General features: G+C 42.9%; 2 protein-coding genes across 3 annotated transcripts; one reads left to right on the top strand and one right to left on the bottom strand.

Moving 5' to 3' along the window:
• Positions 1-11: 11 nt before the first annotated feature.
• Positions 12-22351, bottom strand: tdrd6 (tudor domain containing 6). Of its 2 annotated transcripts, XM_041860123.2 has the most exons (17): positions 22043-22351; positions 16790-16836; positions 10667-16535; positions 10310-10434; positions 10100-10180; positions 9928-9988; positions 9726-9793; positions 8010-8061; positions 7309-7388; positions 7148-7220; positions 6961-7040; positions 6819-6867; positions 6609-6685; positions 4901-4934; positions 4430-4536; positions 2287-2341; positions 12-993 (listed from the first exon to the last, which is right to left on the bottom strand). In XM_041860123.2, exons 3-17 carry the CDS (start codon positions 16452-16454, stop codon positions 899-901), a joined length of 6825 nt encoding a protein of 2274 aa, XP_041716057.2. In that variant the 5' UTR covers positions 16455-16535; positions 16790-16836; positions 22043-22351; the 3' UTR covers positions 12-898. The 2 variants fall into 2 exon arrangements, 1 of the variants encoding a protein (XP_041716057.2); XR_005996677.2 differs by lacking the exon at positions 4901-4934 and having other exon boundaries at positions 957-993.
• Positions 22352-23550: 1199 nt separating this feature from the next.
• sf3b6 (splicing factor 3b, subunit 6) lies at positions 23551-27524 on the top strand. The gene is made up of 4 exons (XM_041861089.2): positions 23551-23676; positions 25620-25738; positions 25921-26059; positions 26887-27524. Exons 1-4 carry the CDS (start codon positions 23647-23649, stop codon positions 26974-26976), a joined length of 378 nt encoding a protein of 125 aa, XP_041717023.1. The 5' UTR covers positions 23551-23646; the 3' UTR covers positions 26977-27524.
• Positions 27525-27995: the final 471 nt, after the last annotated feature.

The raw sequence follows: 27995 nt of genomic DNA on the forward strand, positions 1-27995 counted from the left end.
CAACTTGTGGTAGGAAGTGCAAGATTATGTATTGTGTAAACAAAAAAAATTCATCACTGCACATTTCGACATTTTTTTTCTCCAGGAACAACCATCTTGTGAAAGCCTTTCACATTGAATATGGCCAAAAAGTGTGTCCGATTTTTAAACGTCAACAATTGAATATGGAAATATATAGAACTTTGTTTTTGGAAACATTGGCAAAATTACAAAAACTAAACATACTACAAAAACATTTTGAACATAGATCAATTGTGCAGTATTCAATAAATGCACTAGGCTGATACAAAGACACTGGATGAAAGAGTTATGTTAAGAATACTGATTAAACATGTCTCAACAACCATCCAAAAGACAGTGTCATGGTATTTTAAAGATTGTCCATAGCACCAAATAGTTCTGAAAAATTGACAAGCACAGAGTGGTATACTGCATAGCAGGATTAAGGAGTTAGCCAGCTAACTTGCCTAAATACTTGGCATGGGCTAATTGATTCAGCCAACTAAAACATCAAAGTTTAGCTTTATTTAATATTCCAGAAAATCAATAGTCATTTCTGGTTGCTTATCAAAGTTAGCTGGCTAACCCGTTGAACCTGCTTTGTAGTATACCCTCTGAGGCATTTCTGATCTAGAGACAAATGGCTAACTTGAGCCACATGAGGTGAAGATGGGTGTTTACAGCTAAATAACAAAGGAAAAAGCAAAGCAAATTACCAAATAAACTGGACACAGAATGCAAATGCAAACAAAATGCCACTGAACCGACAACAAATTGTCACTGAACAGATTCATTTAACGTCCCAGATTATAACATGGATTAGAACCGAGTGTGTGCCTGCACAACAACACACTAGTCACTGGACTGGCTTCTTATTTGGCTACTGCTCCTGCAGTTCCTAGGTGGTCCGAGTCTCTGACACAAAGATTACGTCATCGTCAGAGTTCTCCTCCACTCTCAGGCTGAGATGAGTCACCTGTGACATCACAACTTCTGTATGGGAGAAAGGTGGGGGCAAGGATGTGATGAGAAAATCAGATAAACTAATATCCTATTTTTCCTGGTTATGAATGGTAGATCATTTCACTGAGCTCTCTAGGCCCTCTACTCTTTCCTACTTTTACCAATGACCTACCACTGGCATTAAACAAAGCATGTGTGTCCATGTATGCTGATGATTCAACCATATACGCATCAGCAACCACAGCTAATGAAGTCACTGAAACCCTTAACAAGGAGTTGCAGTCAGTTTTGGAATTGGTGGCCAGTAATAAACTGGTCCTGAACATCTCTAAAACTAAGAGCATTGTATTTGGTAGAAATAATTCCCTTAATTCTAGACCTCAGTTGAATCTGGTAATGAATTTTGTGGCTGTTGAACAAGTTAAGGAGACTACATTTCTTGGTGTTACCGTAGATTGTAAACTGTCATGGTCAAAACATATATTCAATGGTTGTAAAAATGGGGTGAGGTCTGTCCCTAATAAAGAGATGCTCTGCTTTTATGAAACCGCACTCCAAAAAGCAAGTCCTGCAGGCTCTAGTTTTGTCTTATCTTGATTATTGTCCAGTCGTGTGGTCGAGTGCTGCAAGGAAAGATCTTAAGCTGCAGCTGGCCCAGAACAGAGCGGCACGTCTTGCTCTTCATTGTAATCAGAGGGCTAATATTAATACTATGCATGCCAGTCTCTCTTTGCTAAGAGTTGAGGAGAGACTGACTGCATCACTTATTTTTATAAGAAACAATGTGTTGAAAATTCCAAATTGTTTGCATAGTCAACTTACACACAGCTCTGACACACACTTACCCCACCAGACATGCCACCAGGGGTCTTTTCACAGTCCCCAAAAGCGTACAGTATTATATAGAGCCATTATTGCAAGGAACTCCCATCTCATATTGCTCAAATGAACAGCAAACCTGGTTTTAAAAAACTGATAAAGCAACACCTCACGGCACAACGCCTCTCCCATATTGGACCTAGATATTGTGTGTATGTATTGATATGTAGGCTATGTGAGCCATTTTTAAATTGATGTAGTTCTGTCCTTGAGCAGTTCTTGTCTATTAATGTTCTTTATTATGTCATGTTTCATGTTCTGTGTGGACCCCAGGAAGAGTAGCTGCTGCTTTCGCAACAGCCAATGGGGATCCTAATAAAATACCAAAGGAGGAGTGTCAGAAATGAATCAAAAAAAGTAATATCCCTTCATCATTGGCCTGTGTTCTCAGACAGTATTATTGACCAACTAGTAACTATGGATCCCGAAGATATGAACACATACCTGCAGAGTCTTCGCCAGGAACAGATGTCTTTTCCTCAAGCTGCACATCATCATTCTTAAATTGAATAGAATATCATTAGTGTCATTCAAAGTTTGCAGACAATGAGTGCAGTTACATGCACACAATAATGTGATTATTGTGGATAGTCAGATTTTTATAATAGTTTGATTATAACGTTTGCATGCTTTGCAAGAAGAATGATTTCCCTAATAATCCTGTTTACATGAAATCAGGCTACATGATGGCACTCCGATAAATGCAAAAAAATCACTACTCGAAATAAGTGGTTCTACCACAGTGAACATGTTATTTTTGGGAAGCATATTTGATTCCGAGTTTGGACAGTGAGGGACAAAAGTATTTGATCCCCTGCTGATTTTGTACGTTTGCCCACTGACAAAGACATGATCAGTCTATAATTTTAAATGGTCGGTTTATTTGAACAGTGAGAGACAGAATATCAACAAAAAAAATCCAGAAAAACAGATGTCATAAATGTTATAAATTGATTTGCAATTTTAATGAGGGAAATAAGTATTTGACCCCTCTGCAAAACTTGACTTAGTACTTGGTGGCAAAACCCTTGTTGGCAATCAGAGGTCAGACGTTTCTTCAGCTCCCTCCAAAGATGTTCTATGGGATTAAGGTCTGGAGACTGGCTAGGCCACTCCAGGACCTTAATGTGCTTCTTCTTGAGCCACTCCTTTGTTGCCTTGGCCGTGTGTTTTGGGTCATTGTCATGCTGGAATACCCATCCACAACCTATTTTAAATTCCCTGGCTGAGGGAAGGAGGTTCTCACCCAAGATTTGACGGTACATGGCCCCGTCCATCGTCCCTTTGATGCGGTGAAATTGTCCTGTCCCCTTAGAAGAAAAACATCCCCAAAGCATAATGTTTCCACCTCCATGTTTGACGGTGGGGATGGTGTTCTTGGGGTCATAGGCAGCATTCCTCCTCCTCCAAACACGGCGAGTTGAGTTGATGCCAAAGAGCTCCATTTTGGTCTCATCTGACCACAACACTTTCACCCAGTTCTCCTCTGAATCATTCAGATGTTCATTGGCAAACTTCAGACGGACCTGTATATGTGCTTTCTTGAGCAGGGGACCTTGCGGGTGCTGCAGGATTTCAGTCCTTCACGGCGTAGTGTGTTACCAATTGTTTTCTTGGTGACTATGGTCCCAGCTGCCTTGAGATCATTGACAAGATCCTCCCGTGTAGTTCTGGGCTGATTCCTCACCGTTCTCATGATCATTGCAACTCCACGAGGTGAGATCTTGCATGGAGCCCCAGGCCGAGGGAGATTGACAGTTCTTTTGTGTTTCTTCCATTTGCGAATAATCGCACCAACTGTTGTCACCTTCTCACCAAGCTGCTTGGCGATGGTTTTGTAGCCCATTCCAGCCTTGTGTAGGTCTACAATCCTGTCCCTGAAATCCTTGGAGAGCTCTTTGGTCTTGGCCATGGTGGAGAGTTTGGAATCTGATTGATTGATTGCTTCTGTGGACAGGTGTCTTTTATACAGGTAACACGCTGAGATTAGGAGCACTCCCTTTAAGAGTGTGCTCCTAATCTCAGCTCGTTACCTGTATAAAAAGACACCTGGGAGCCAGAAATCTTTCTGATTGAGAGGGGGTCAAATACTTATTTCCCTCATTAAAATGCAAATCAATTTATAACATTTTTGACATGTGTTTTTCTGGATTTTTTTGTTGTTATTCTGTCTCTCACTGTTCAAATAAACCTACCATTAAAATTATAGACTGATAATTTCTTTGTCAGTGGGCAAACTTACAAAATCAGCAGGGGATCAAATACTTTTTCCCCCTCACTGTATGTTAAAACTAAGCCGCATACATTCAGTATGAGACACAACGCACTTCTACTCTCGCTAAAGAGGGAGGCTCACTTGGCTGCTGCTAGCACATGCGCAGATCAAATACACTACTGGAACGCCGATTAAGGTCTTTACATGTATTAACAATTCAGAAAACCAGGTATTTTAAATCGACATATGCTAACTTTGATTTTGACCTTACAGCGATTAAGATAAGCAGAGTAAGGCGTTTACATGCATATTCTGCCTACTGCCATAATCGGTTTAATTTCTGATTATTAGTGTGCATGTTAATGTACTCACTGTGAAGATTTTACTCAACAGTTCTGTTCCCTTGTCCTGTGTAGGAACACTGGATACAACCTCCACATCGGTCGCCTCGTCAATCTCAGCAAACCCTTCTGCAGAATCTACAACACAAAATACATTTACACGGACAATTCACATCAACAAGACACTAAACAATACATAAATCCCACAATTGAGAAGTCGCCTGAAAATGTCTTCAGACGGCAGAGGCAGTGTTGGAAGTCTTGTGTAGAGTGTAAAGAGAAAGAGTGACAAATATGTCCCCTGATATTCAAGAGGTAAGCCTGCAATATGTCCCCTGATATTCAAGAGGTAAGCCTGCAATATGTCCCCTGATATTCAAGAGGTAAGCCTGCAATATGTCCCCTGATATTCAAGAGGTAAGCCTGCAATATGCCCAAAGGTTTCCAATTCTCCCAATCAGCCAGTTATCATTTTTGGGATCCACAGGGTATGATCTTATACCTGAACAGTCTTCGTCAGGACAGAGCAGATCATCCTATAATGGCATAGAATATTATTAGTGTCAAAGTTTGTTTGTTGCAGAAAACAAAAATGATTCCCTTCTACTTCAGCTCAAATAACTTTATTATTGTATATAAACTCAGCAAAAAAAGAAACATCCTCTCACTGTCAACTGTGTTCATTTTCAGCAAACTTAACATGTGTAAATATTTGTATGAACATAACAAGATTCAACAACTGAGACATAAACTGAACAAATTCCACAGACATGTGACTAACAGAAATTGAATAATGTGTCCCTGAACAAAGGGGGGTCAAAATCAAGAGTAACAGTCAGTATCTGGTGTGGCCACCAGCTGCATTAAGTACTGCAGTGCATCTCCTCCTCACGAACTGCACCAGATTTGCCAGTTCTTGCTGTGAGATGTTACCCCACTCTTCCATCAAGGCACCTGCAAGTTCCCGGACATTTCTGGGGGAGAATGGCCCTAGCCCTCACCCTCCGATCTAACAGGTCCCAGACGTGCTCAATGGGAATGAGATCCGGGCTCTTCGCTGGCCATTGCAGAACACTGGCATTCTGTCTTGCAGGAAATCACGCACAGAACGAGCAGTATGGCTGGTGGCATTGTCATGCTGGAGGGTCATGTCAGGATGAGCCTGCAGGAAGGGTACCACATGAGGGAGGAGGATGTCTTCCCTGTAACGCACAGCGTTGAGATTGCCTGCAATGACAAGCTCAGTCCGATGATGATGTGACACACCGCCCCAGACCATGACGGACCCTCCACCTCCAAATTGATCCCGCTCCAGAGTACAGGCCTCTGTGTAACGATCATTTCTTTGACGATAAACGCGAATCCGACAATCACCCCTGGTGAGACAAAAAACGTGATTCGTCAGTGAAGAGCACCTTTTGCCAGTCCTGTCTGGTCCAGCGACGGTGGGTTTGTGCCCATAGGCGACGTTGTTGCCGGTGATGTCTGGTGAGGACCTACCTTACAACAGGCCTACAAGCCCTCAGTCCAGCCTCTCTCAGCCTATTGCGGACAGTCTGAGCACTGATGGAGGAATTGTGCGTTCCTGGTGTAACTCGGGCAGTTGTTGTTGCCATCCTGTACCTGTCCTGCAGGTGTGATGTTCGGATGTACCGATCCTGTGCAGGTGTTGTTACACGTGGTCTGCCACTGCGAGGACGATCAGCTGTCCGTCCTGTCTCCCTGTAGCGCTGTCTTAGGCGTCTCACAGTACGGACATTGCAATTTATTGCCCTGGCCACATCTGCAGTCCTCATGCCTCCTTGCAGCATGCCTAAGGCACGTTCACGCAGATGAGCAGGGACACTCGGCATCTCTCTTTTGGTGTTTTTCAGAGTCAGTAGAAAGGCCTCTTTTGTGTCCTAAGTTTTCATAACTGTGACCTTAATTGCCAACCGTCTATAAGCTGTTAGTGTCTTAACGACCGTTCCACAGGTGCATATTCATTAATTGTTTATGGTTCATTGAACAAGCATGGGAAACAGTGTTTAAACCCTTTACAATGAAGATCTGTGAAGTTATTTGGTTTTTCACGAATGTCCTTTTGCTCCAATATGATTATTGTACTGCATTGTTGAGGGAGCTAGCACACAAGCACTTCACTGCACGTTTTATACCTGCTGTAAACTGTGTACATGACGAATAGAATTTGATTTGTAGAGTTCTGTTACCTTGTCCTGTGTGGGAGCACTGGATTTAACCTCCACATCGGTTGCCTCTTGAGCATCAGCTCTCTGTTCTGTGGACACTACAAAAGGCATTTACATTGGCAACGGACATCAATAACTACACAGAAATACTACAGCCTGAAATATACCAAAAGGTTTCATATTCTCACTACATGCAGACATTCTATGAATCCATGAAATGTCATCACAAACCTAAACAGTGTTCATCAGGACTAGACTTTGCTTCCCCTAGAAGATCATCCTAAAAATGAACAGAATATCATAAGGGTCCCAATCAAAGGGGATACAAATAAAAAACAATGCAACTCCTCCTCTCTACTGAAACACTGCTTACCTTTTCCTGCGGGGGAGCACTTGATACAACATCTGCATAGGTTGCTTTCTTGATCTCAGCGCCATCATCTGTGGTTGCAACTGTAAAGGATATTTACGTTGATCATTTAAATAAATCAACAAACAAGAGTGCATTTGTCCCTGTATGGATTTGGCTGACACCAATCAAATCAGATGTGATCACATACCTAAACAGCCTTCAATGAGACATGAAGTCACTTCTCCAAGACACGAGGCGTCTTCCTCAAGCACGACATCATCCTAAAATGTAACCAAATATTAAGAGTATTCATAGTTCCGTTTGATGAAGACAATGTGAATGTCACTTATTACAACCAACCTCTCTTACCTTATCCTGTGTGGGAGCACTGGATACAACCTCTGCATCAGTTGCTGGCTCAATATCAACTAGCTGTTCTGTAAGCACATCTGCAAGGGCATTGATCATTTTCATAAACAGTCCTTTTTTGTTTTTGCATTTGGCTAAACCTGTCAAATGATCAAAGTTGTCAAATGGGCTCTCGTAAGGTATATATATATTTTTATTTAACCTTTATTTAACTAGGCATGTCAGTTAAGACCAAATTCTTATTTACAATGACGGCCTACCAAAAGGCAAAAGGCCTCCTACGGGGACCAGGGGGCTGGGATTTAAAATATCTAAATATAGGACCAAACACGCATCACAACAAGAGAGACACAACAACACTACATAAAGAGAGACCTAAGACAACAATATAGCATGGCAGCAACACACGATAACACAGCAAGGTAGCAACCCAACATGAAAACAACATAGTAGCAGCACAACATGGTAGCAGCGCAAGACATGGTACAGACATTATTGGGCACAGACAACAGCACAAAGGGCAAGAAGGTAGACAACAACACATCAAGCTAGATGAGTAGCGATGTTCCACTGTCACGTGTCTTCAGTATACCGTCATAAATTAAGAATGAGAATCAACATAACACACTCCTTGCTGCGTGTCATGAACTGCATTAGGTTTGAACAATCTATTATCTACAGAATTATGAAATACCACTCACCACTAGATTCCTCCACTGGTGCACACACAGCTAGAGTGGCGTCATCCCGGACCTGCGATAGAGCATGCAGGAGTTTTAATGTGAGTAATAGGAGAGGGGAAAAAAGGGAAAACCAATGTGTTAACATCTCAATTCAAATCAAATTTTATTGGCCACATGCGCCGAATACAACAGGTGCAGACATTACAGTGAAATGCTTACTTACAGCCCTTAACCAACAGTGCATTTATTTTTAATAAAAAAGTAAAATAAAACAAAAAATTGTTGAGAAAAAAAAGAGCAGAAGTAAAATAAAATAACAGTAGGGAGGCTATATATACAGGGGGGTACCGGTGCAGAGTCAATGTGCGGGGCACCGGCTAGTTGAGGTAGTTGAAGTAATATGTACATGTGGGTAGAGTTAAAGTGACTATGCATAAATAATTAACAGAGTAGCAGCAGCGTAAAAAGATGGGGTGGGGGGGCAGTGCAAATAGTCCGGGTAGCCATGATTAGCTGTTCAGGAGTCTTATGGCTTGGGTTAGAAGCTGTTGAGAAGTCTTTTGGACCTAGACTTGGCACTCCGGTACCGCTTGCTGTGCGGTAGCAGAGAGAACAGTCTATGACCAGGGTGGCTGGAGTCTTTGACAATTTTGAGGGCCTTCCTCTGACACCGCCTGGTATAGAGGTCCTGGATGGTAGGAAGCTTGGCCCCAGTGATGTACTGGGCCGTACGCACTACCCTCTGTAGTGCCTTGCGGTCGGAGGCCAAGCAGTTGCCATACCAGGCGGTGATGCAACCAGTCAGGATGCTCTCGATGGTGCAGCTGTAGACTTTTTTGAGGATCTGAGGACCCATGCCGAATCTTTTCAGTCTCCTGAGGGGGAATAGGCTTTGTCGTGCCCTCTTCACGACTGTCTTGGTGTGTTTGGACCATGATAGTTCGTTGGTGATGTGGACACCAAGGAACTTGAAGCTCTCAACATGTTCCACTACAGCCCCGTCGATGAGAATGGGGGCGTGCTCAGTCCTCTTTTTTTTCCTGTAGTCCACAATCATCTCCTTTGTCTTGGTCACGTTGAGGGAGAGGTTGTTATCCTGGCACCACACGGCCAGGTCTCTGACCTCCTCCCTATAGGCTGTCTCATCGTTGTCGGTGATCAGGCCTACCACTGTTGTGTCGTCGGCAAACTTAATGATGGTGTTGGAGTCGTGCCTGGCCATGCAGTCATGGGTGAACAGGGAGTTCACGAGGGGACTGAGCACGCACCCCTGAGGGGCCCCCGTGTTGAGGATCAGTGTGGCAGGTGTGTTGTTACCTACCCTTACCACCTGGGGGCGGCCCGTCAGGAAGTCCAGGATCCAGTTGCAGAGGGAGGTGTTTAGTCCAAGGATCCTTAGCTTAGTGATGAGCTTTGAGGGCACTATGGTGTTGAATGCTGAGCTGTAGTCAATGAATAGCATTCTCACGTAGGTGTTCCTCTTGTCCAGGTGGGAAAGGGCAGTGTGGAGTGCAATAGAGATTGCATCATCTGTGGATCTTTTGGGTCTTGTTACAAACCATGCTCTGGTTTTGCAGACACCACAACAACATTTCTGCACGTATCTACAATCTCAGTGTCGAGATCCACCGTAAAGCCCTTTAAAATAACATTATTTTACAATGGCTCGTTTTTATTTATTTTTTACTGGGCAAATGCACAGAATCGATACAAAAAGATTACAATTACACCTACCTCTGAGGCAGTCTTGCTCAGATCATCTCCTGCAGTGGTGTTGTCACTGTCATCTGTGTCTTCGTGATCTGTATGTTAGCAAACCTCAGATAAGACTCCAAAATAGTGCAAGACACTTAAGTCACTGTGTTCTGTATGAAGACAGTCATCCTGTGAGTCATATCAAAACACTGCGTCTTTAAGAGATCTGAGACATGCTTACCATGCTCTGACCCAGCATTCGATGACGCTGTATCGAAGTCATCGCTCTGGTCAAGTTCAAACTGTAAACATATGATGCTCAGATTAACAAACATCACAATGAAGTTATAAACGCCATTAGCTCTATAGGAAATCATACGAAGATGGCGGGAGAAACATTCCTTGTTACAAACCTCTTCTGGTTCTGAAGACAACAGCTCAAATATATTGTGTGGGTCTACTATCATTTCAGTGTCGTGATCCAGCAGTAGAACCTAGCATTTCAAAAAATTATTTAGATAACAGCTCAGGGTTATATTTCAGATACAAATACATGCAGATTTAGCAGTGATACGTCTCACACATCAGTTGGTGGTTTTAAAACACAGGGGGTGCTTGCTTACCTTTACGGAGTCCTCAAAGACTTTCAAAATCTTTGCTTTACACCAACTCTTCTTAGCAGAGGACCAAACGATACAGGATGACCCAACTGGAACAGTCTGCTCAACTCTCTGAAGTTGACCAAACTCTGAAACAGACAAAAACAAAAAGCACAACCTTTTAATATTAAACAAACACATGCAGTGTACAAGTACCAATTTAATACGGACCAGAAAGTACGATAAAATGTATGTACTCTACTGCAAGTCGCTCTGGATAAGAGTGTCTGCTAAATGACAAAAATGTTACATGTAATAAGTACTACAATTTGATGGAAAAACATGCACATTTCAAATAGTTGTTTAATGTGTAGAACTCACCAGATTCAGGTACAACAGCAGAGTTGTTGACCTCATCTCTGATTCCAGATTCCTCTTTTTTGGTCTCCAACTCCACAGCCAAGGTCTCCAGTTCCTCATCTTTCGTCTTGGACTCCTCTGGGACAGGATGTTCCGACTTTGCACTCTCGACGACAAGCTCAGCACACAGTTTGAAGACTTCCTCATAGATGTCGTCTTGACCTTGGTCGAAGTTTGAAAGAGAAGTCTCGTCAAAGTTTTCGTCTAAGTACAGTCGTGATTCTGAGTCATCCAGACTGAAGGCTTTTTCCAGTACTGATACACTCCCACTTTCGTCTTTGTCCACTTCCAATGTGTCCATTTTAGCCCTTGAAACCAAGATGTCTTTGTCGTTGTTCACTTGGGAGGTTGCCGCTTGAGCCTCACATGAATCTCCACTCTCTGAGACACATTCAAGTCCTGCATCACTGGGTTCCTCACAGATGATGATGGTGGGAATGGACTTAGTCTCTTTCCCTTCGTTGGGTATCTTTACACTCGGACCACGTATGACGGTCCTGGGTTCTTGGATCTCATTTGTGTCAGACTGTTTTTCTTCCTCTCCGTCATCGTCAATTGACTCTGTGTTGCCAAGGTGATCAAAACAGTCTGCATCTTCTTGGAAACTTATCAGATCCACGTCCTCGGCGTGATCTTCATCTGTTGCTTGGGTGGGTACTGAGTTGTCCTGTTGCTCATCAGAAATGTCTGTGCATTTGTCCTCATCCACTAACTCATGAGTTTCACTATGGGCCAAAGCATCGTATGTGTCGTGCTCGCTGACGTTTTCATATGGCTCTTCGGGACTTGAGTTGGGCACTGTTGCCTTTTCCTCAGCCAACTTCAATTCACCTAACAATGAAGGCGTGTCACCTGATATTGCAACTCCTGTAGGATCGGACTTGTCTTCGTCTTCAGACGTTTCTCTGTCAACAGAGCTCTGCCAGTACAGCTTCATAGTGTCATTTATCACTTCTTCCTCACATTTCACCTTGAGGAAACATGTGATCCCACCCCGCTCTTGACTGGATACTCTCAGAACTGTCAGGTGTAGAAGCTTGTCTTTTATGAGTTCTGATAACTGGTCAGCAGCAGTGTCATGCCAGGAGCCTTGTGAAAAATCAAACCCTTCAAGCTGACACTGGAACGCCTGTGGGGGTGTGTCAATGAGCAGAGTTGGCACTGGCCTCACATCTTTCAGATTGACTGTAGACTCATTTCCATAGTCCACAAAGAGAATGGATAGGGCATCTCCATCTTTCCTGAGGACTTCTGCACGGTACCACTGTTCATCATCCACAAATAGAGCAATGCAAGGGCTTCCAGTGCACAGGGTTTCAGTGTCAATTAACGTAGATGCCACAGCATTCCCAGCATCTTTAACAACTTCAGTGATCTTTTCAAGTTCGTCTGATTCAGCAGATTGACACCAAAAGGACTGAGGCCCATTTATAATAGAGGCATAGACTTCTAAGGTCTGTCCCTCTGAAATGTCAGGCTTACTGTAACGAGCAGTCTTGACATTGACCAAAGTGCTCATCTCTGGTGGAACACTTCTTGCAGAAGGGCTTTGTTGGGGCTCTTCTGCCTCTTGGTTGGTGCTTTCTGATGTCTTAGGTATCACATCAGAAGAGGCTGTTGGGCCGCTGGGAGGTATGTTGCATGTGATTGCTTTGCTGCCGTGCACTAGGCCAACCTCCCAAAAAGATCCAGACTGTTTCATGAACATGCACCCTAACCGTTTGTTGCCGTTTACACCAACGTTCTCTTTGAAGTTAGACACAACTTCCGGATCCAGTTCTGCTTGGTTTTCGACAGCTGTCACTCCACTTAGGAAGCAGTGAATGCTGAACCTGGGAATTTCAAGGAAGTGTTTGTCGAGTCGACATATCTTGGAGACTGAAACTGTTGCTGTATTTCCAAAGTCTATGAACTCAACAAGAGCCATTTCGTTTCCCAGTATTTCACTTACAACTGCACGGTACCATGACGAATCATCTGGAAACTCTGCATTGACCAGGTCTCCTTGACTCAAGTCCTTAGTGTGAATGGTTGCAGCAGTTGACTGTTCATCATTGAGTTTTTCCACAATGGAATAAATGTCGTCTTCCTCCTTGATCAACTGTACAAAGAAACTCTGTGGACTATTGCAATGTGAGACAAAGACATCTGCTACCATGCCTGGTTTTATGGATTTTGAGGGCAGGTCTGTGAGTTTTGGAAGATCTTTCACCTTTGCTTTGGGAACTACAATCTCCTTTTGCGGTGCCCGTTTTTGATGTGGTGTCCTGTAGGGTGCTCGAGGGAGTTTCTCACACTTTTGGGTGTCCTCGTCTGTTTTTTGGAGCACCTCTTTAGGTGTAGACCGAGGTTTGGTCTCAAGAGCTGAGATGTGGCTGCTGGATGCATCACGTGGTCTCCTGCTCTGGTGTACCACCCGCTCTTGTCTGTGCATCTCAAGGTTGAACTTCTCCTTTATCTTTGCGTTCACTTGCATTTTCCTGTCATAGAGCTCCACCAGCAACTTGCCCCCAGGTTCTTTTGCCACCACAAGAGCCCTGAAGTTCCGGTCAGTCATACTGGTCTCAAACCAGCCGTTCACCTCACTTGTAACCTCTCCGGGGATATCAGAAAGCCCACATTGGACAGCTTGTACAGGCACCGACATGATCTCACTGGCCTCAATGGGAATGGGAAGCAGATCTGATTTCTTTACTTCCAATGTGTCGCCATAATCCACAAAGTGCACCAGGATTGTTGGCTTTGTAGACTTGATCTGCCCTCTGTACCACTCTCCATCCCTGTATTTCGCAAAGCACACAGTTCCAAATGTTTGGGGACAGTTGGTGATCTCCAACTGGCGACACAGCGTGTTGATGCTCTCTGCAAGTCCTTCAACTGTATCTGCATTCCTTTTCAGCTGGCAGTAGAAGTGATTTACATTTTTCACACTTGTCACACTTACCTCTTCTTCACTCCCCGTTTTGATGTTGTGAGTGGAGTAGTAGTAGGTGTCCAACCGGAAAGGGGAGGAAGGGGCTTTCTTGGCAGGTGCACGGTTTGCCAGTCCTTTCTTAACCATCAAGCTGCAGACACTCTGAAAGGGTGTTTCCAGATCCACCACATTGAATACCACTTTTTGGGCATCGTACATTACTGCATATATGGTGCACTTTAAGACCCCATGGTCGGACGCTGCGGTGTCCACAAAGTCCTGGAACTGTCTAATGGCATCTTCAGTCCATTCAGTGGTGTGAGAAGTAGGGTGGATGAGGTTGTACAAGCTGCAACGAAAAGCTTGACCTTTTAGTTGCAGGAAGTTTGGATCTATGCGGCGCAAGTCTTGCAGGGAGACTGTCTTTGTCTGACCATAGTCTATGAACAGCACATCAACGTGCAGTGTTGCATGCTTCTGAATGACCAGGGCTCTGTACCACATTCCGTTGTCTGGGTGGCGGGCAACACAGGCAGGTTCCACAGGCTGCCCAAACTCAGTGTCAGCATAGTGCTGCTGAATGTCTTGCATGAGACATTTTAGATGATTAGAATTTTGTGCTAGTTGGCACCAAAAGTCATTTGGACTCTCAATGTAAGACACTGTGACTTCAACTGAACTTCCTATTGGAAACAGGTATTCCTTGAAGGCAGTTCTGGACTCATTGACAGTGGAATCACTGGTGGACGATCCTTGAGGGCCACCGCTTGCCTTGAACACATAAGGAATGGCACGTGGGTTCTGTGTTGTGGGGGCGATGATAGGCCCTGAAGAGGCCTTGTGAGTTGTCTTACTTGTGTCGCCCTTCTCTGCAAAGCCAGCACTGCAAAGCAGCTTACTGACATCTCGCTCTCCATGTGCAGATGAGTCCGTCAGTTGAACAATGTAAGTACCGTGAGACTTTGCAGTTATGCGTACATCCAGGATCTTGTCTGCAATTGATTTCGTGAAGAAGTCTGTAGCATTTTGGCTCCATTTCTCATCTTTTGGTCTAATACCGGCCAGTCTACACTTCAGTGCAAGTGCTGGCAACTCTTTAAACTTGTCAGGAAGGACTCCGAGATTGAACCAGTCAATCATCTCTGTGTTTCCGTAGTCAAAAAAGAAGACCCTGACCTTGTTCCCAGTGACTTCAGACACAGTCGCCCTGTAAAAAGTGTTGTCTTGTGATCTGGCAGCACAATAAAGGCCAACTTTTGGACATTCGACGACTCCCACACTGACCGGGTTGCTGTACAAATCAGCAAGATCATCCATCATTTGATTAAACGCATCTGCATACATCTGTGTATGAATCCAGAATTCTGAAGGGTTCTCCACATGTTGTACAACTGCCACGTGTGAAGAATTCAGAGGGAGATCTTCGGCAGGATACTTTGCCTGAACTTCCTTGGGATCTTCAGAGCGAGGTGGTGCAGTTTCCTGACATTTGATTCCATCTGGATGTGGAGGACTCGCACGGTTGTTGCGAACAGCATAATCTCCATGCGACTTTGAGTCCAGCAGACATCTCTCCTTTGTGCTAAACAGGTTGTTGATGTTTGTGTTTTCATCCCCATAGAGTGTTACGTAGTGGACTCCCTCTGACAGACTCTGGTACTCGAACTTGGCGATCACAGTCCTGTTCAGAAGTAGGGATTTCAAATATTTAATCTGGGCAGCCGTCCATCCAACGCCTTTGTCGATGACGCCGTGGAGAGAGCAGACATATGTGACAACAGGCATCCTGAAGAACTCTGTGGCCAGTGGTCTGATGTTCTCTGCTTGGACAAACTGTTTCTTCCCATAGTCAACATGCAGCACTTCAACCACATTATTGTCTGGAAAGACCTGTTGTAACATAGACCGATACCACCTTCCGTCACTTCCTCTTGAGGCACATGGGGAACCCAACGTTTCGGGTCTGGCGATGCCCGTTTCCACACGGCCTTCGTAGTGTTGTGTAATCTGCTCCGTTAGTTTCTTCAACTCTTGAGAAAACACCTTCAACTGACAGAAGACGCGCAGTGGGTTGGTTACCTCCGTGACAATGACCGTCTCTACGGTTTCCGTTTGCAGCTCTGGATACATGTACTGGTGCTGCTTCTCAATTTGCTCACGGGTCTCCAGTGGGTCATTTCTCATGGATGACTTCTGTGGAGATCCTGTAGAATTTGATGCCCCACTCTGCAATGACTTTGAAACGTAGAGCTTGAACTTTTCGGTGCTCAGCTTCTTGGCAAACCCCATTTCGTGCATCTGTCTAGATATGCAGGGAACATTCAGGAGGAACGTTCTATGGGGCACCAAGATGTCCTGGACACATGCATCAACCGTCTTTCCGCAGAGGGACTTCAGAAATTCTAAGGCCACTGGAGACCACCTGTTCTCGGGTGACAGGGGCAACACATTAGAGAGAACACAGAATTCCACTTCAGGGGGTAGGTGGAAAAACTCTTTCTGACCCCAAGCCAACATGCTAGTGGTGGCACCAAGAATTCTCCCTTCGTCAATAAGGAACACATTGTAACTTGAGCCATTTCTTGAGACTATGCGTACCCTATACCAAGTTTCATATATCTGAACCAAGCACACATCTCCAGGATTTCCCTCCAATTCACAAAAGGTTTCTCTGGGAAACTGAATGTCTTTTCGCAGGCGTTGATAAGCAATTTTTCTCTCTTGATCAAAATTGCCCCAAAGCTCCACAATATCACACTGGGGACTGCAGTTCACCCTTGTTATAAGAACTGAAATGTTTGAACCTGGTGTTGGGAGCCCAGGGATTGAACACATTTTGACGTTTTCAAAGTATTCTGTCTTCCATCAACTATCAATGTCCATCCAACAAAGCCTAAATGTCAAGGTCCAATGAGTCTGAGAAAAGAAGTCAGTGGATTAAATTCAATATTTTGGACACAGTGTAATTGAGAAACTTTGATAACTGAGGTTTGATTAAAAAAAGTAACAAATACTTAGTCAATAATAGTCCCTTCACTTCGGGAACATTGAAGGAGAATGTAGCTTTTTTTTACTTTTTACCAAATCTCAACTTTTTATGTACATGATATCTTATAGGAAAGGTCCAGACACTTTTTTTTGGTGATTTCACTTGTTTTTGAGAAACTTACCCCAACCGGCGAGTCACTTCCTCATCCTCGTTGTGTCGTATGGGGCTCTGAAAAAAACATGAACCAATGCAGTTTGAGTTGCATAAAATCGAATATAACCTTGCGGATAAAGTTTGGAATGATAATTTCATATGTCTAAAGACCTGCATCACTATCCTGAGAGCTTTCCTGTTTCAAAAATAACATATTTGGGTGTTTTTGGAGCATTTGTTCATGGGTTTTTTCAGAGCCCCCGTACTGCACAACGAGGATGAGGAAGTAATAATTATAAAATAATTATAATAAGGTGGTTGCTTATATTTGTCCTATTTCACAAATGTACAAGTGTGCATTACATGCATGTGTGATTTGGTGGAGAGTGGGATCACGGCCAGGATCTGCCATTATCAATAGTGACCCTGGATCAATTAGGGCACAGACAGATTTTGCACCTTGTCGGCTCGGGGATTTCTGGCCCAACATGCTAACCGCTAAGCTATCTGCTGACTCACTGGTTGGGGTAAGATTCTCAAAAACAAGTGAAATGGCAACAAAAAAAAAGTATTTGGACCCTTCTATAACATGCCATTTACACCAAAGATAGAGATTTGGTTGTAAAAAGCAAACTTCTTTAAGTTTTATTGTACTATTCAATCAAAACCAGTAACTGGTGTTAAAGGAATGGTAGAAAATAACTTAATGTACTGTGGGAATACATATTTTAATCATAGCCGAGTTGATTTGTTTCATACCGATAACATTGTTTGGTTGAGTAGACAACATGAGTCAGTGCATGTGCTATCGCATTACGAATGACCAGATAAAATATTGTTGAGTAGAATGCATTAAATGAACAGTGTTATTGATCGCTCCTTACCAGGTTGATTGAATAGCGCACCATGTATCAAAATTGTTTAACAAGAACTAATCAGTTCTCTCCTAAACTTTTCTAAAACTACTCAATACACCGACTGATCATTTAATAAAAACGGTCAATTAAATACAATAGGCCCATCTGAATTTAGCCAAGAAGGTGCATGGTTTACAGTAGGGCACTGCACAATGGTTCGGGGAATAAAAACCCTGTTTTCAATACCTCACCTTGTCCTGGGTAAAATAAAGTTAATGATGCCTTTGACCTTAACAAGGGCCCCAGGACCAGTGGAAGCAAAATAGTTCCATAACATCAAAGATGCACTACCGTGTAGGTATGAGGTACTTTTCTGCATATGCTTCTGTTTTTCAACGCCAAGCCCACCACTGGTGTGCCCTTGTTAAGGTCAACGGCATCAGAACTTTACTAAATACCAGGACATTTTAGCCCAAAACCTGGTTGCCTCTGCTAGGAGGCTGACACTTGGCCGCAAGTGGATATTCCAGCAAGACAATAACCCCAAGCACTAATCCAAATCCACAAAGAAATTGTTAATTTCAGTCTCTGGACTTGAACCACATTGAAAACCTGTGGTTTGAATTGAAGAGGGCAGTCCATAAGGGCAGACAAAGGATATCAAGGATCTGGAAAGATTATGGAGGAATGGTCTAAGATCCCTCCCAACGTGTTCTCCAATCTCAAAACATTTGAGAAAAAGGCTCAGTGCCGTTAGGGGAGGGTGCTAGAGTATTGAAAACAGGGGTGCCAATAATTTTGACCCTTATCTTTTTTAGATTTGTTTTACTTGTTAAACAAAATCTCTTTCTCAGGGCAATTGTATTATTAAACAATATAACTTCTACATTTTCTGAGCATAAAATATAGCTCAGTAATTGTATTAGACAGTCTTTTTTGCTCATCTTTATCAAGGGTGCCAATAAATATGGACCTAACTGTATATAAACTGATTATGCACTAATGTAAGATAAGATTGCCCTATCCCATCTGGACAAGAGGAATACCTATGTAAGAATGCTGTTAATTGACTATACTTCAGCATTCAACAACATAGTACCCTCCAAGCTCATCATTAAGCTCAAGGCCCTGGGTCTGAACCCCGCCCTGTGCAACTGGGTCCTGGACTTCCTGACGGGCCGCCCCCAGGTAGTGGAGGTAGGAAACAACATCTCCACTTCGCTGATCCTCAACACTGGGGCCCCACAAGGGTGCGTGCTCAACCCCCTCCTGTACTCCCTGTTCACCCATGATTGCGTGGCCAAGCACGCCTCCAACTCAATCATCAAGTTTGCAGACGACAACAGTAGTAGGCTTGATTACCAACAATAACGAGACCGCCTACAGGTAGGTGGTGAGGGCTCTGGGAGTGTGGTGCCAGGAAAATAACCTCTCACTCAACGTCAAACAAAACAAAGATGATGATCGTGGACTTCAAGAAACAGCAGAGGGTGCACCCCCTATCCACATCGACGGGACCGCAGTGGAGAAGGTGGAAAGCTTCAAGTTCCTTGGCGTACACGTCACTGACAAACTGAAATGGTCCACCCACGCAGACAATGTGGTGAAGAAGGTGCAACTGAGCCTCTTCAACCTCAGGAGGCTGAAGACATTTCGCTTGGCACCTAAAGCCCTGACAAACTTTTACAGATGCACAATTGAGAGCATCCTGTCGGGCTGTATCACCGCCTGGTACGGCAACTGCACCGCCCGCAACTGCAGGGCTCTCCAGAGGGTGGTGCGGTCTGCCGAATGCATTATCGGGGGCAAACAACCTGCCCTCCAAGACACCTACAGCACCCGATGTCACAGGAAGGCCAAAAAGATCATCAACCACCTGAGCCACTGCCTGTTCACCCCGCTATCATCCAGAAGGCGAGGTCAGTACAGGTGCATCAAAGCTGGGACCGAGAGAATGAAAAACAGCTTCTATCTCAAGGCCATCAGACTGTTAAATAGCCATCAATAGCACATTAGAGGCTGCTGCTGCTGCCTATTGAAATCACTGGCCACTTTAAGAAATGGAACACTAGTCACTTTAATAATGTTTACATATCTTGCACTACTCATCTCATATGTATATACTGTATTCTATAATATTCTACTGTATCTTAGTCCATGCCGCTCTGTCATTGCTTGTCCATATATGTATTCTTAAATTCCATTCCTTACTAGATTTGTGTGTATGTTGTGAAATTGTTAGATATTACTTGTTAGATATTACTGCACTGTCGGAGCTAGAAGCACAAGCATTTCGCTACACCCGCAATAACATCTGCTAAACACGTGTATGTGACAAATAAAATTTGATTTGATTTGCCACTTTGGCATATCAAGGGAATTCAACATCCAGCGAGATTTGTGAAGTAGGCCTAAGCAATTACTCATTTTTTTTACTGCAATTCCTACGTCAACCTCAATCACACAGGAGATATGAACATTCATGTATTGTATTGACATGACCTTGTGCAGTCTTCACCCGCAATGTTACACTGACCAGTTGATTTTATAAGGAAAGAAAACCTGTGAAATGACAGCAGCAGCAATACATTTTTCAAAGTAGATACAGAAGCCATGAAACTTTTCCTATTGGCTGTACTTGAGCAGGGTTCCCCAACTGATTTTATTTGGCCTCCCAAGTTGTGGGCTTTTTATTTATTGTTGGACATAAGACTGTAAAAACACCAGCAAATCAGCTCCAAGTGATTACAATTTTGGAAGTCTGTTCCAAAGCATTCCCTCACATACTAGAGATATACACTGAGTGTACAAAACATTAAGGACACCTGCTCTTTACATGACAAACTGACCAGGTGAATCCAGGTGAAAGCCATGATCCCTTATTGATGTCACTTGTTAAATCCACTACTATCACTGTAGATGAAAGGGAGGAGACAGGTTAAAGAAGGATTTTAAAGCCTTGAGACATGGATTGTGTGTGTGCTGTTCAGAGGGTGAATGGGCAAGAAAATATTTAAGTGCCTTTGAACAGTATGGTAGAAGATGCCAGGTGCACCGGTTTGAGTATGTCAACAACTGCAACGCTGCTGGGTTTTTCACGCTCAACAGTTTCCCGTGTGTATCAAGAATGGTCCACCAGCCAACTTGACAACTGTGGGAAGAATTGGAGTGAACATGGGCCAGCATCCCTGTGGAACGCTTTCGACACCTTGTAGAGTCCATGCCCTGATGAATTGAGACTGTTCTGAGGGCAAAAGGGGGTGCAACTCCATATTAGGAAGGTTTTCCTAATGTTTTGTTTACTCAGTGTATGTGATCTTATACAAATGTTAACAAGGTTTGAAATTATTATAGTTATAGTCAATTGTTTTACCTGTTTGGGCTTGTTGCAATCTACAAATGATTTGTAATTATGTTATGGGCCCCTGACCATCTGCTCAAGAAAAAAAAAGAAATTCAGCCAGTGACTTAATCTAGTTGATGATCCCTGTACTAGAGAAATATAGTGGAATTCACAATCTTGATATACTGTAGCTTACCTTACCCTATAACCTAGGCAATCTTTTCAAATAATTCCCATTAGCCGACTCTCTAGGAACATCATACACATTCGATAACCCTTCCAATGAGCAAACCACTCATTTGGGCCTAGTTTACAGACATTTAAATAATGTAACAAAGCAGGCAAATGCTACAAAAGACATATCTTCCAAACACCTTTGTACATAGTCAAAATAGCAGTAGCCAACCAATAAAATGTTATGATACCATCAATCTCAGTCTGTCCGGGTCTTCCTTTCCATGAAGTCACTATCAACTTTGACGTTACTGCCACCATGTGGGTTAAAATGGTAATGGATAGTATTCTTATTCGACTCCAACAAGTTGACATGTCTTTTTGCCATTATGGGTTCACAATCACAACAATAGTTGTCGGTCAAATGTGTTTATCGTGCAGTAACATGTAGTATACTATTTTAAAACACCAAACCTGAAAGGCGGTGCTCTAACTACTAGCTAGCTTTCTACAGAACAGCAGGAATTGCAGCACATGGCCAATGCAACTGGCTATCGAACCAGTTCGGATAGCTAGCTGAGTAGCCATCTCAATAGCGATCTATGAACATGAATGAATGAACCAAATTCAGTAAAAACCCGTTAACTACACAATTGCACAGTTAAAATGACCGGTGTTAGCTGACTACCCACACAAACGACTAAAGTACAGTAACTATAGTAGCTAGTTTGATAACGTTAGCTTGGCTAAAATGCAACGAAGCTAGCCGGAGCAGTGCGCAAAAGACGACATTAGCTAAAGAAAGGCAAGCCGAAGTCAAAAGAAGTTGGCTAACTAACAGTAGCTTGATGAATTTAGGATTCATCGTCCACGTCTAAATAATTATCAGTAGTAGCTAGCTACTCACCCTTGCTTTGCAAATAGTTGTCCTTCCAGCGCTGATCAACGACGTCTCTTCAAAAAGGGCAGAAAAGGCACTTTAGAAACTTTCCTCAATTAATTAACTCGCTGGCTAACGTTAGTTGCGTTCTCTAACTAGCTAGGTGTCGCGCCATGGCGGGAGACTTCTCGTTCTCAAAAGGAATAACGACGTTACTCACGTAATCAACGTTCTGAAGCTAGTATTGTTGTGTAAATTAAATAAAATGTAATATTTGATGTGTTCCGCTTATCAATAGGCTATAAACTGTTGGTAATTTGAAGGCAGGGAAAGTAATACTATGCTTTGAAGATGCCGATGTTGTATGCAACTAGCAAGCTTCTTTTGCAGAAAGTGTAGTGAGTGACCGGATGCAAAAATTGCAACGCAAAAACATTTTTTTGCACTTGGCTTCTATTTTTCGGGGAGCAGTGGTATCATCAAAGTACAGATAATGAGTTTTATTATCATCTGTATATTTAGCTTTCCCTGCCTGCACATTGAGAAAGAGCCTATGCCCTACACAAATCTACAAAAATTATGTCCCCAAAAATATGAATGTTGTTGGATGGAAAACAAAGGTTACTTATATAGACAAATGATAATGAAAGATCGAAAGGTCAAATACATTTAGCCTAAATTCTTTGAGGGGGTCATGATGATCTGGGTTCTAGGACCAAAGAAGATAGCCTGGTTGCCGTCTCTGTTCAGCTATTAAGTTCCACCCCTTGCCACTCCTAAATTTGGCAAATTACAGGAGTGTAAAGGAGTGGAATATTAGCTAGAAAGACTGGTACCCACACTACAAAGACTGGTCCACAGCAAACCATCTTTGACAGGTCTTTGCATAACAGTTTTATTATCAAGAGGCACTGCATAAAGACACCTCATCCTCATTGCAGGCAGAGGGGCTTGAGGTTGACCCTGAATTACAAGGCAAGGCCCCAACACATAAGCCTATGTTTTCAAATCAAATGTTATTCGTCACATGCTTCGTAAACAACAGGTGTAGACTAACAGCGAAATGCTTACATACGGCCCTTCCCAACAATGCAGAGAAAGAAAATAGATAAATAATAGAAAAGTAAAACACGTAATAATAAAAGTAATAGGTTTGCACTCCCCTCATCTCCAAAGTTGATCTGAATAGGTGAAAGCAATATTGTGGGAGTGTACTACATAGTGTATTACATTGAGATATTGCTACAATTCAATTCACTTCTCACATGAGTGCAGTGTATGCCTCTTCCAAGAGAGACAGTTTTTATGCGAAAGCCAGGCGGTAGTATCGTCCTGTAACCATAGGATCACTAAATCATCAAACACAGGCTTGTGGATAAATAATACAAAATAAAAAAGGCTTGAGGATAAATATGAAATGAAGATTTAGAAATACAGTCTATGGAGACTTTAATGACTGAAATTGAATTGAATTGAATTAACATTTCACGTTATCCCTAAATGACGTAACCGGAATTGGATCGTCTGGAATCGGAAATACGCTAAAAGAAATCTGCGTCTGTGTGTTGTCGACGACGAAAGCGGTTTGCATATTTTTTTCTTAGCACATTTTGTACACAAAATATATAATCATGGCTATGCAAGCAGCTAAACGAGCTAATGTAAGTTCACATGTATCATGTTTTCGGGTTCAAATGATAGCTATAGCTAATCAACCTAGTCAGGTTTAGTTTATAGCTAGTGGGGTACGTTAGTTGGATGTCTAACGAAGCTAGCTCGCTAACTAGGTACTGTCATGCTAAGCTAAAGACATGCGATTGGCTTTATCAATTTAATAATAATAATTTGGTGGGTGCTTGTATTTGACCTATTTCACACATGTACAATATATGCTTTATCGTTAGCATTATTATATTAAGACGTACATATAAAACACCATTAAGCTGTGGGGAAATGTTAACGTTAGATAGCTAGTTAATTATTTTCACTCAAGCTAGCTAGCTAAGTTGCTTTCAAATCAAATCAAATCAAATTTTATTGGTCACATGCGCTGAATACAACAGGTGCAGACATTACAGTGAAATGCTTACTTACAGCCCTTAACCAACAGTGCATTTATTTTTAACAAAAAAGTAAAAATAAAACAACAACAAAAAAAGTGTTGAGAAAAAAAGAGCAGAAGTAAAATAAAATAACAGTAGGGAGGCTATATATACAGGGGGGTACCGGTGCAGAGTCAATGTGCGGGGGCACCGGCTAGTTGAGGTAGTTGAAGTAATATGTACATGTGGGTAGAGTTAAAGTGACTATGCATAAATAATTAACAGAGTAGCAGCAGCGTAAAAGGATGGGGTGGGGGGGCAGTGCAAATAGTCCGGGTAGCCATGATTAGCTGTTCAGAGTCTTATGGCTTGGGGGTAGAAGCTGTTGAGAAGTCTTTTGGACCTAGACTTGGCACTCGGTACCACTTGCTGTGTGGTAGCAGAGAGAACAGTCTATGACTAGGGTGGCTGGAGTCTTTGACAATTTTGAGGGCCTTCCTCTGACACCGCCTGGTATAGAGGTCCTGAATGGCAGGAAGCTTGGCCCCAGTGATGTACTGGGCCGTACGCACTACCCTCTGTAGTGCCTTGCAGTCGGAGGCCAAGTAGTTGCCATACCAGGCGGTGATGCAACCAGTCAGGATGCTCTCGATGGTGCAGCTGTAGACTTTTTTGATGATCTGAGGACCCATGCCAAATCTTTTCAGTCTCCTGAGGGGGAATAGGCTTTGTCGTGCCCTCTTCACGACTGTCTTGGTGTGTTTGGACCATGATAGTTCGTTGGTGATGTGGACACCAAGGAACTTGAAGCTCTCAACCTGTTCCACTACAGCCCCGTCGATGAGAATGGGGGTGTGCTCAGTCCTCTTTTTTTTTTCCTGTAGTCCACAATCATCTCCTTTGTCTTGGTTACGTTGAGGGAGAGGTTGTTATCCTGGCACCACACGGCCAGGTCTCTGACCTCCTCCCTATAGGCTGTCTCCTCGTTGTCGGTGATCAGGCCGTCGTCTGCAAACGACTCGTCTGCAAACTTAATGATGGTGTTGGAGTTGTGCCTGGCCATGCAGTCATGGGTGAACAGGGAGTACAGGAGGGGACTGAGCACGCACCCCTGAGGGGCCCCCGTGTTGAGGATCAGTGTGGCAGGTGTGTTGTTACCTACCCTTACCACCTGGGGGCGGCCCGTCAGGAAGTCCAGGATCCAGTTGCAGAGGGAGGTGTTTTGTCCCAGGATCCTTAGCTTAGTGATGAGCTTTGAGGGCACTATGGTGTTGAATGCTGAGCTGTAGTCAATGAATAGCATTCTCACGTAGGTGTTCCTCTTGTCCAGGTGGGAAAGGGCAGTGTGGAGAGCTAAAGAGATTGCATCATCTGTGGATCTGTTGGGGCAGTATGCAAATTGGAGTGGGTCTAGGGTTTCTGGGATAATGCAACTACGTAACTAACATTACTTAGCTTGATCATGTACTGTTTACACAACTTGTCAGAGTTTATACTCGTTTTACGTTATTTGGTTATAAATAAATGGAGCTTATCAGTTGCAAATGCTGTTTCCTATTCAGATTCGATTACCACCTGAAGTCAACAGAATACTCTACATTAGAAATCTACCATACAAGATCACAGCTGAAGAAATGTACGACATCTTTGGGAAATATGGACCAATACGGCAGATTCGAACGTAAGTGGAAGATTGTTGATCTGGACGAAATGCTCACTTATACCATGGGTGATGTAGTTTACAGAGTTTATGTATCATCTCCTTGTGTGTAGGCTAGTCTGCAGAACTGTGGCAGGTATTCAACCACAAAGTCTCATCGTTGTCTTGTCTAAATGTATGTATTCTTGTGCCCTGTTTTTCAGTGGAAACACACCGGAATCAAGAGGGACAGCTTATGTGGTCTACGAGGACATCTTTGATGCCAAGAACGCCTGCGATCACCTTTCTGGATTCAACGTCTGCAACAGATATCTTGTAGTTTTATACTACAATGCAAACAGGGTACGTTGGCCTATAATCTCATCAATCAAGGATCTGATAATGTCTCCTCTAACCATTGTTGATCAATCTTCTCAAAGGGACTAATAACATTACATTTACATTACATTTTAGTCATTTAGCAGACGCTAATAACTTTCATAGCTTTGCACATAGAGAAATTACATACTGAACAAACAGTGTAGGCCAGGGCTCACCAACCCTCTTCCCGGAGAGCTACCCTCCTGAAGGTTTTCATTCCAACCCTAATCGAGCGCACCTGATTCTAATAATTAGCTGGTTTCAGCGAAAACCGACAGGAGGGTAGCTTTCCAGGAACATGGTTGGTGAGCCCTGGTGTTGGCATTAGTCAATGCTGGTACATTACATTTGACCCTCTAGGGGTCTGGAGGAAGAGAGTCAAACTGCTTATTTTTATTAAACTGAGACTCAGCAATATTATGCTGCTGCGAGCAACTGGATGAACCACAGATATTGCAGATGAGCGCGAATCAAGACAACACACAGAGGATCTGCACATGTACACGGATGTGCCTCACTCTGCTGCAACGTGTGATAGCTGCGGGACCAAAACAGTGAAGAAGTTTAGCCTCGCGCTTCGCACTTTTAGTTGTTGCGGAAGTCGGCCCAATATTTCTGTTTACTTTGTTCGTCACTGACTCTACCTTTTTAAGGCACTAATTTGAGGTAAATGTTGTAATCAATGTGTTCATTTTTTTTATTTATCTGACAGGTCGACCTTTCTCTGGTTGTGTCACGTGTAAACCGTGTAAAGTTTTGCAGTTAAACATCCATAACTCATGATTTTCATTCCACTGTTTGTCTCACAGGCGTTCCAGAAGATGGACACCAAGAAGAAAGAGGAGCAGCTGAAGCTTCTGAAGGAGAAATATGGCATCAACACAGATCCCCCAAAATAGTCTCCCCTCTTCCCCCTTTGGCACAGAATGTACATTTTGACATCTGTACAAATTAACCTCTTGCTTGATGTAAGCCAATAATGTTTGCTTGTAGGACTCTTGTCTCCTGAAATGTGTATTTACATCAATGTTTTTTTGTTGAAAAAAAAATAACACATTTGTAGATCATCTTAAATTGTCCAATTGCTAAAGTTAACTGATTTGTGTTTTGTAATTGGGTAATGTCTTGATTATCAAGTATATTAGGGTCCATTTTTTGGGATAAATCCCTAGCATATGGGTATTTTTCTACTGATTGCTATGTGATAGAGGTTGCATTTTACAGCCTTTGACAGTCTTTGTTGTTTTATTTTAGTTTTGGTATGTCTCTTTGGTGTGCATATTGAACACATACAATCTCTGTGGAAAAATATTCTGCAGTTTGATGTAAACATATGCATAAAAAAACAGTAATTCATACAAATTCACTTTTTAGTTTTTAGATTCTGTCAAATAAGTTGGTATTTTCTATAAAATAAATGGTCCTTTTATAAAAGCTGCTGGCCATACGTCTTGCATGAATGCACTTCTGTTATAGCGCTGTCCTCTTGCTGACCCCATAAAGGTCAACAGTAGTGTATGTTCCAGCCCAGGTCAAAGTAGAGACATAGGTCATGGTCACTCATAGACAGGCACACACGACTGCCTGCAGCTCTATTTAATTCTACATACGCAATGCGCAGGGTCTTTCACACTATCCTGAACCAGGGATATTTTCAGTCAGTATTGCACAGTCCAGTCAGCCTGCTTTCTTTTCACATAGCTTTGTATCATGACTAACAACATATTTGTCACTGGGCCAGTTCAACTTGCATTTGCTACATTTACATTTACATTTTAGTCATTTAGCAGACGCTCTTATCCAGAGCGACTTACAGTTAGTGAATACATCTTTTTTTATACTGGCCCCCAGTGGGAATCGAACCCACAACCCTGGCATTGCAAACGCCATGCTCTATCAACTGAGCTACATCCCTGCC

Source organism: Coregonus clupeaformis, chromosome 33 (genome assembly GCF_020615455.1).
Source record: "Coregonus clupeaformis isolate EN_2021a chromosome 33, ASM2061545v1, whole genome shotgun sequence".
Classification (NCBI taxonomy): domain Eukaryota; kingdom Metazoa; phylum Chordata; class Actinopteri; order Salmoniformes; family Salmonidae; genus Coregonus; species Coregonus clupeaformis.

Bases quoted from the DNA above. Each gene is read 5' to 3' on its own strand.
- tdrd6 (XM_041860123.2), bottom strand. From the start codon at position 16,454: ATGTGTTCAATCCCTGGGCTCCCAACACCAGGTTCAAACATTTCAGTT. The intron at 7,041-7,147 runs GTATGTGATCAC...TATCCTTTACAG, and splicing joins TCTCATTGAAGGCTGTTTAG to TTGCAACCACAGATGATGGC. The intron at 6,868-6,960 runs GTAAGCAGTGTT...GTTCATTTTTAG, and splicing joins GTGCTCCCCCGCAGGAAAAG to GATGATCTTCTAGGGGAAGC.
- sf3b6 (XM_041861089.2), top strand. From the start codon at position 23,647: ATGGCTATGCAAGCAGCTAAACGAGCTAAT. The intron at 25,739-25,920 runs GTAAGTGGAAGA...CCTGTTTTTCAG, and splicing joins CCAATACGGCAGATTCGAAC to TGGAAACACACCGGAATCAA. The intron at 26,060-26,886 runs GTACGTTGGCCT...TTTGTCTCACAG, and splicing joins TATACTACAATGCAAACAGG to GCGTTCCAGAAGATGGACAC.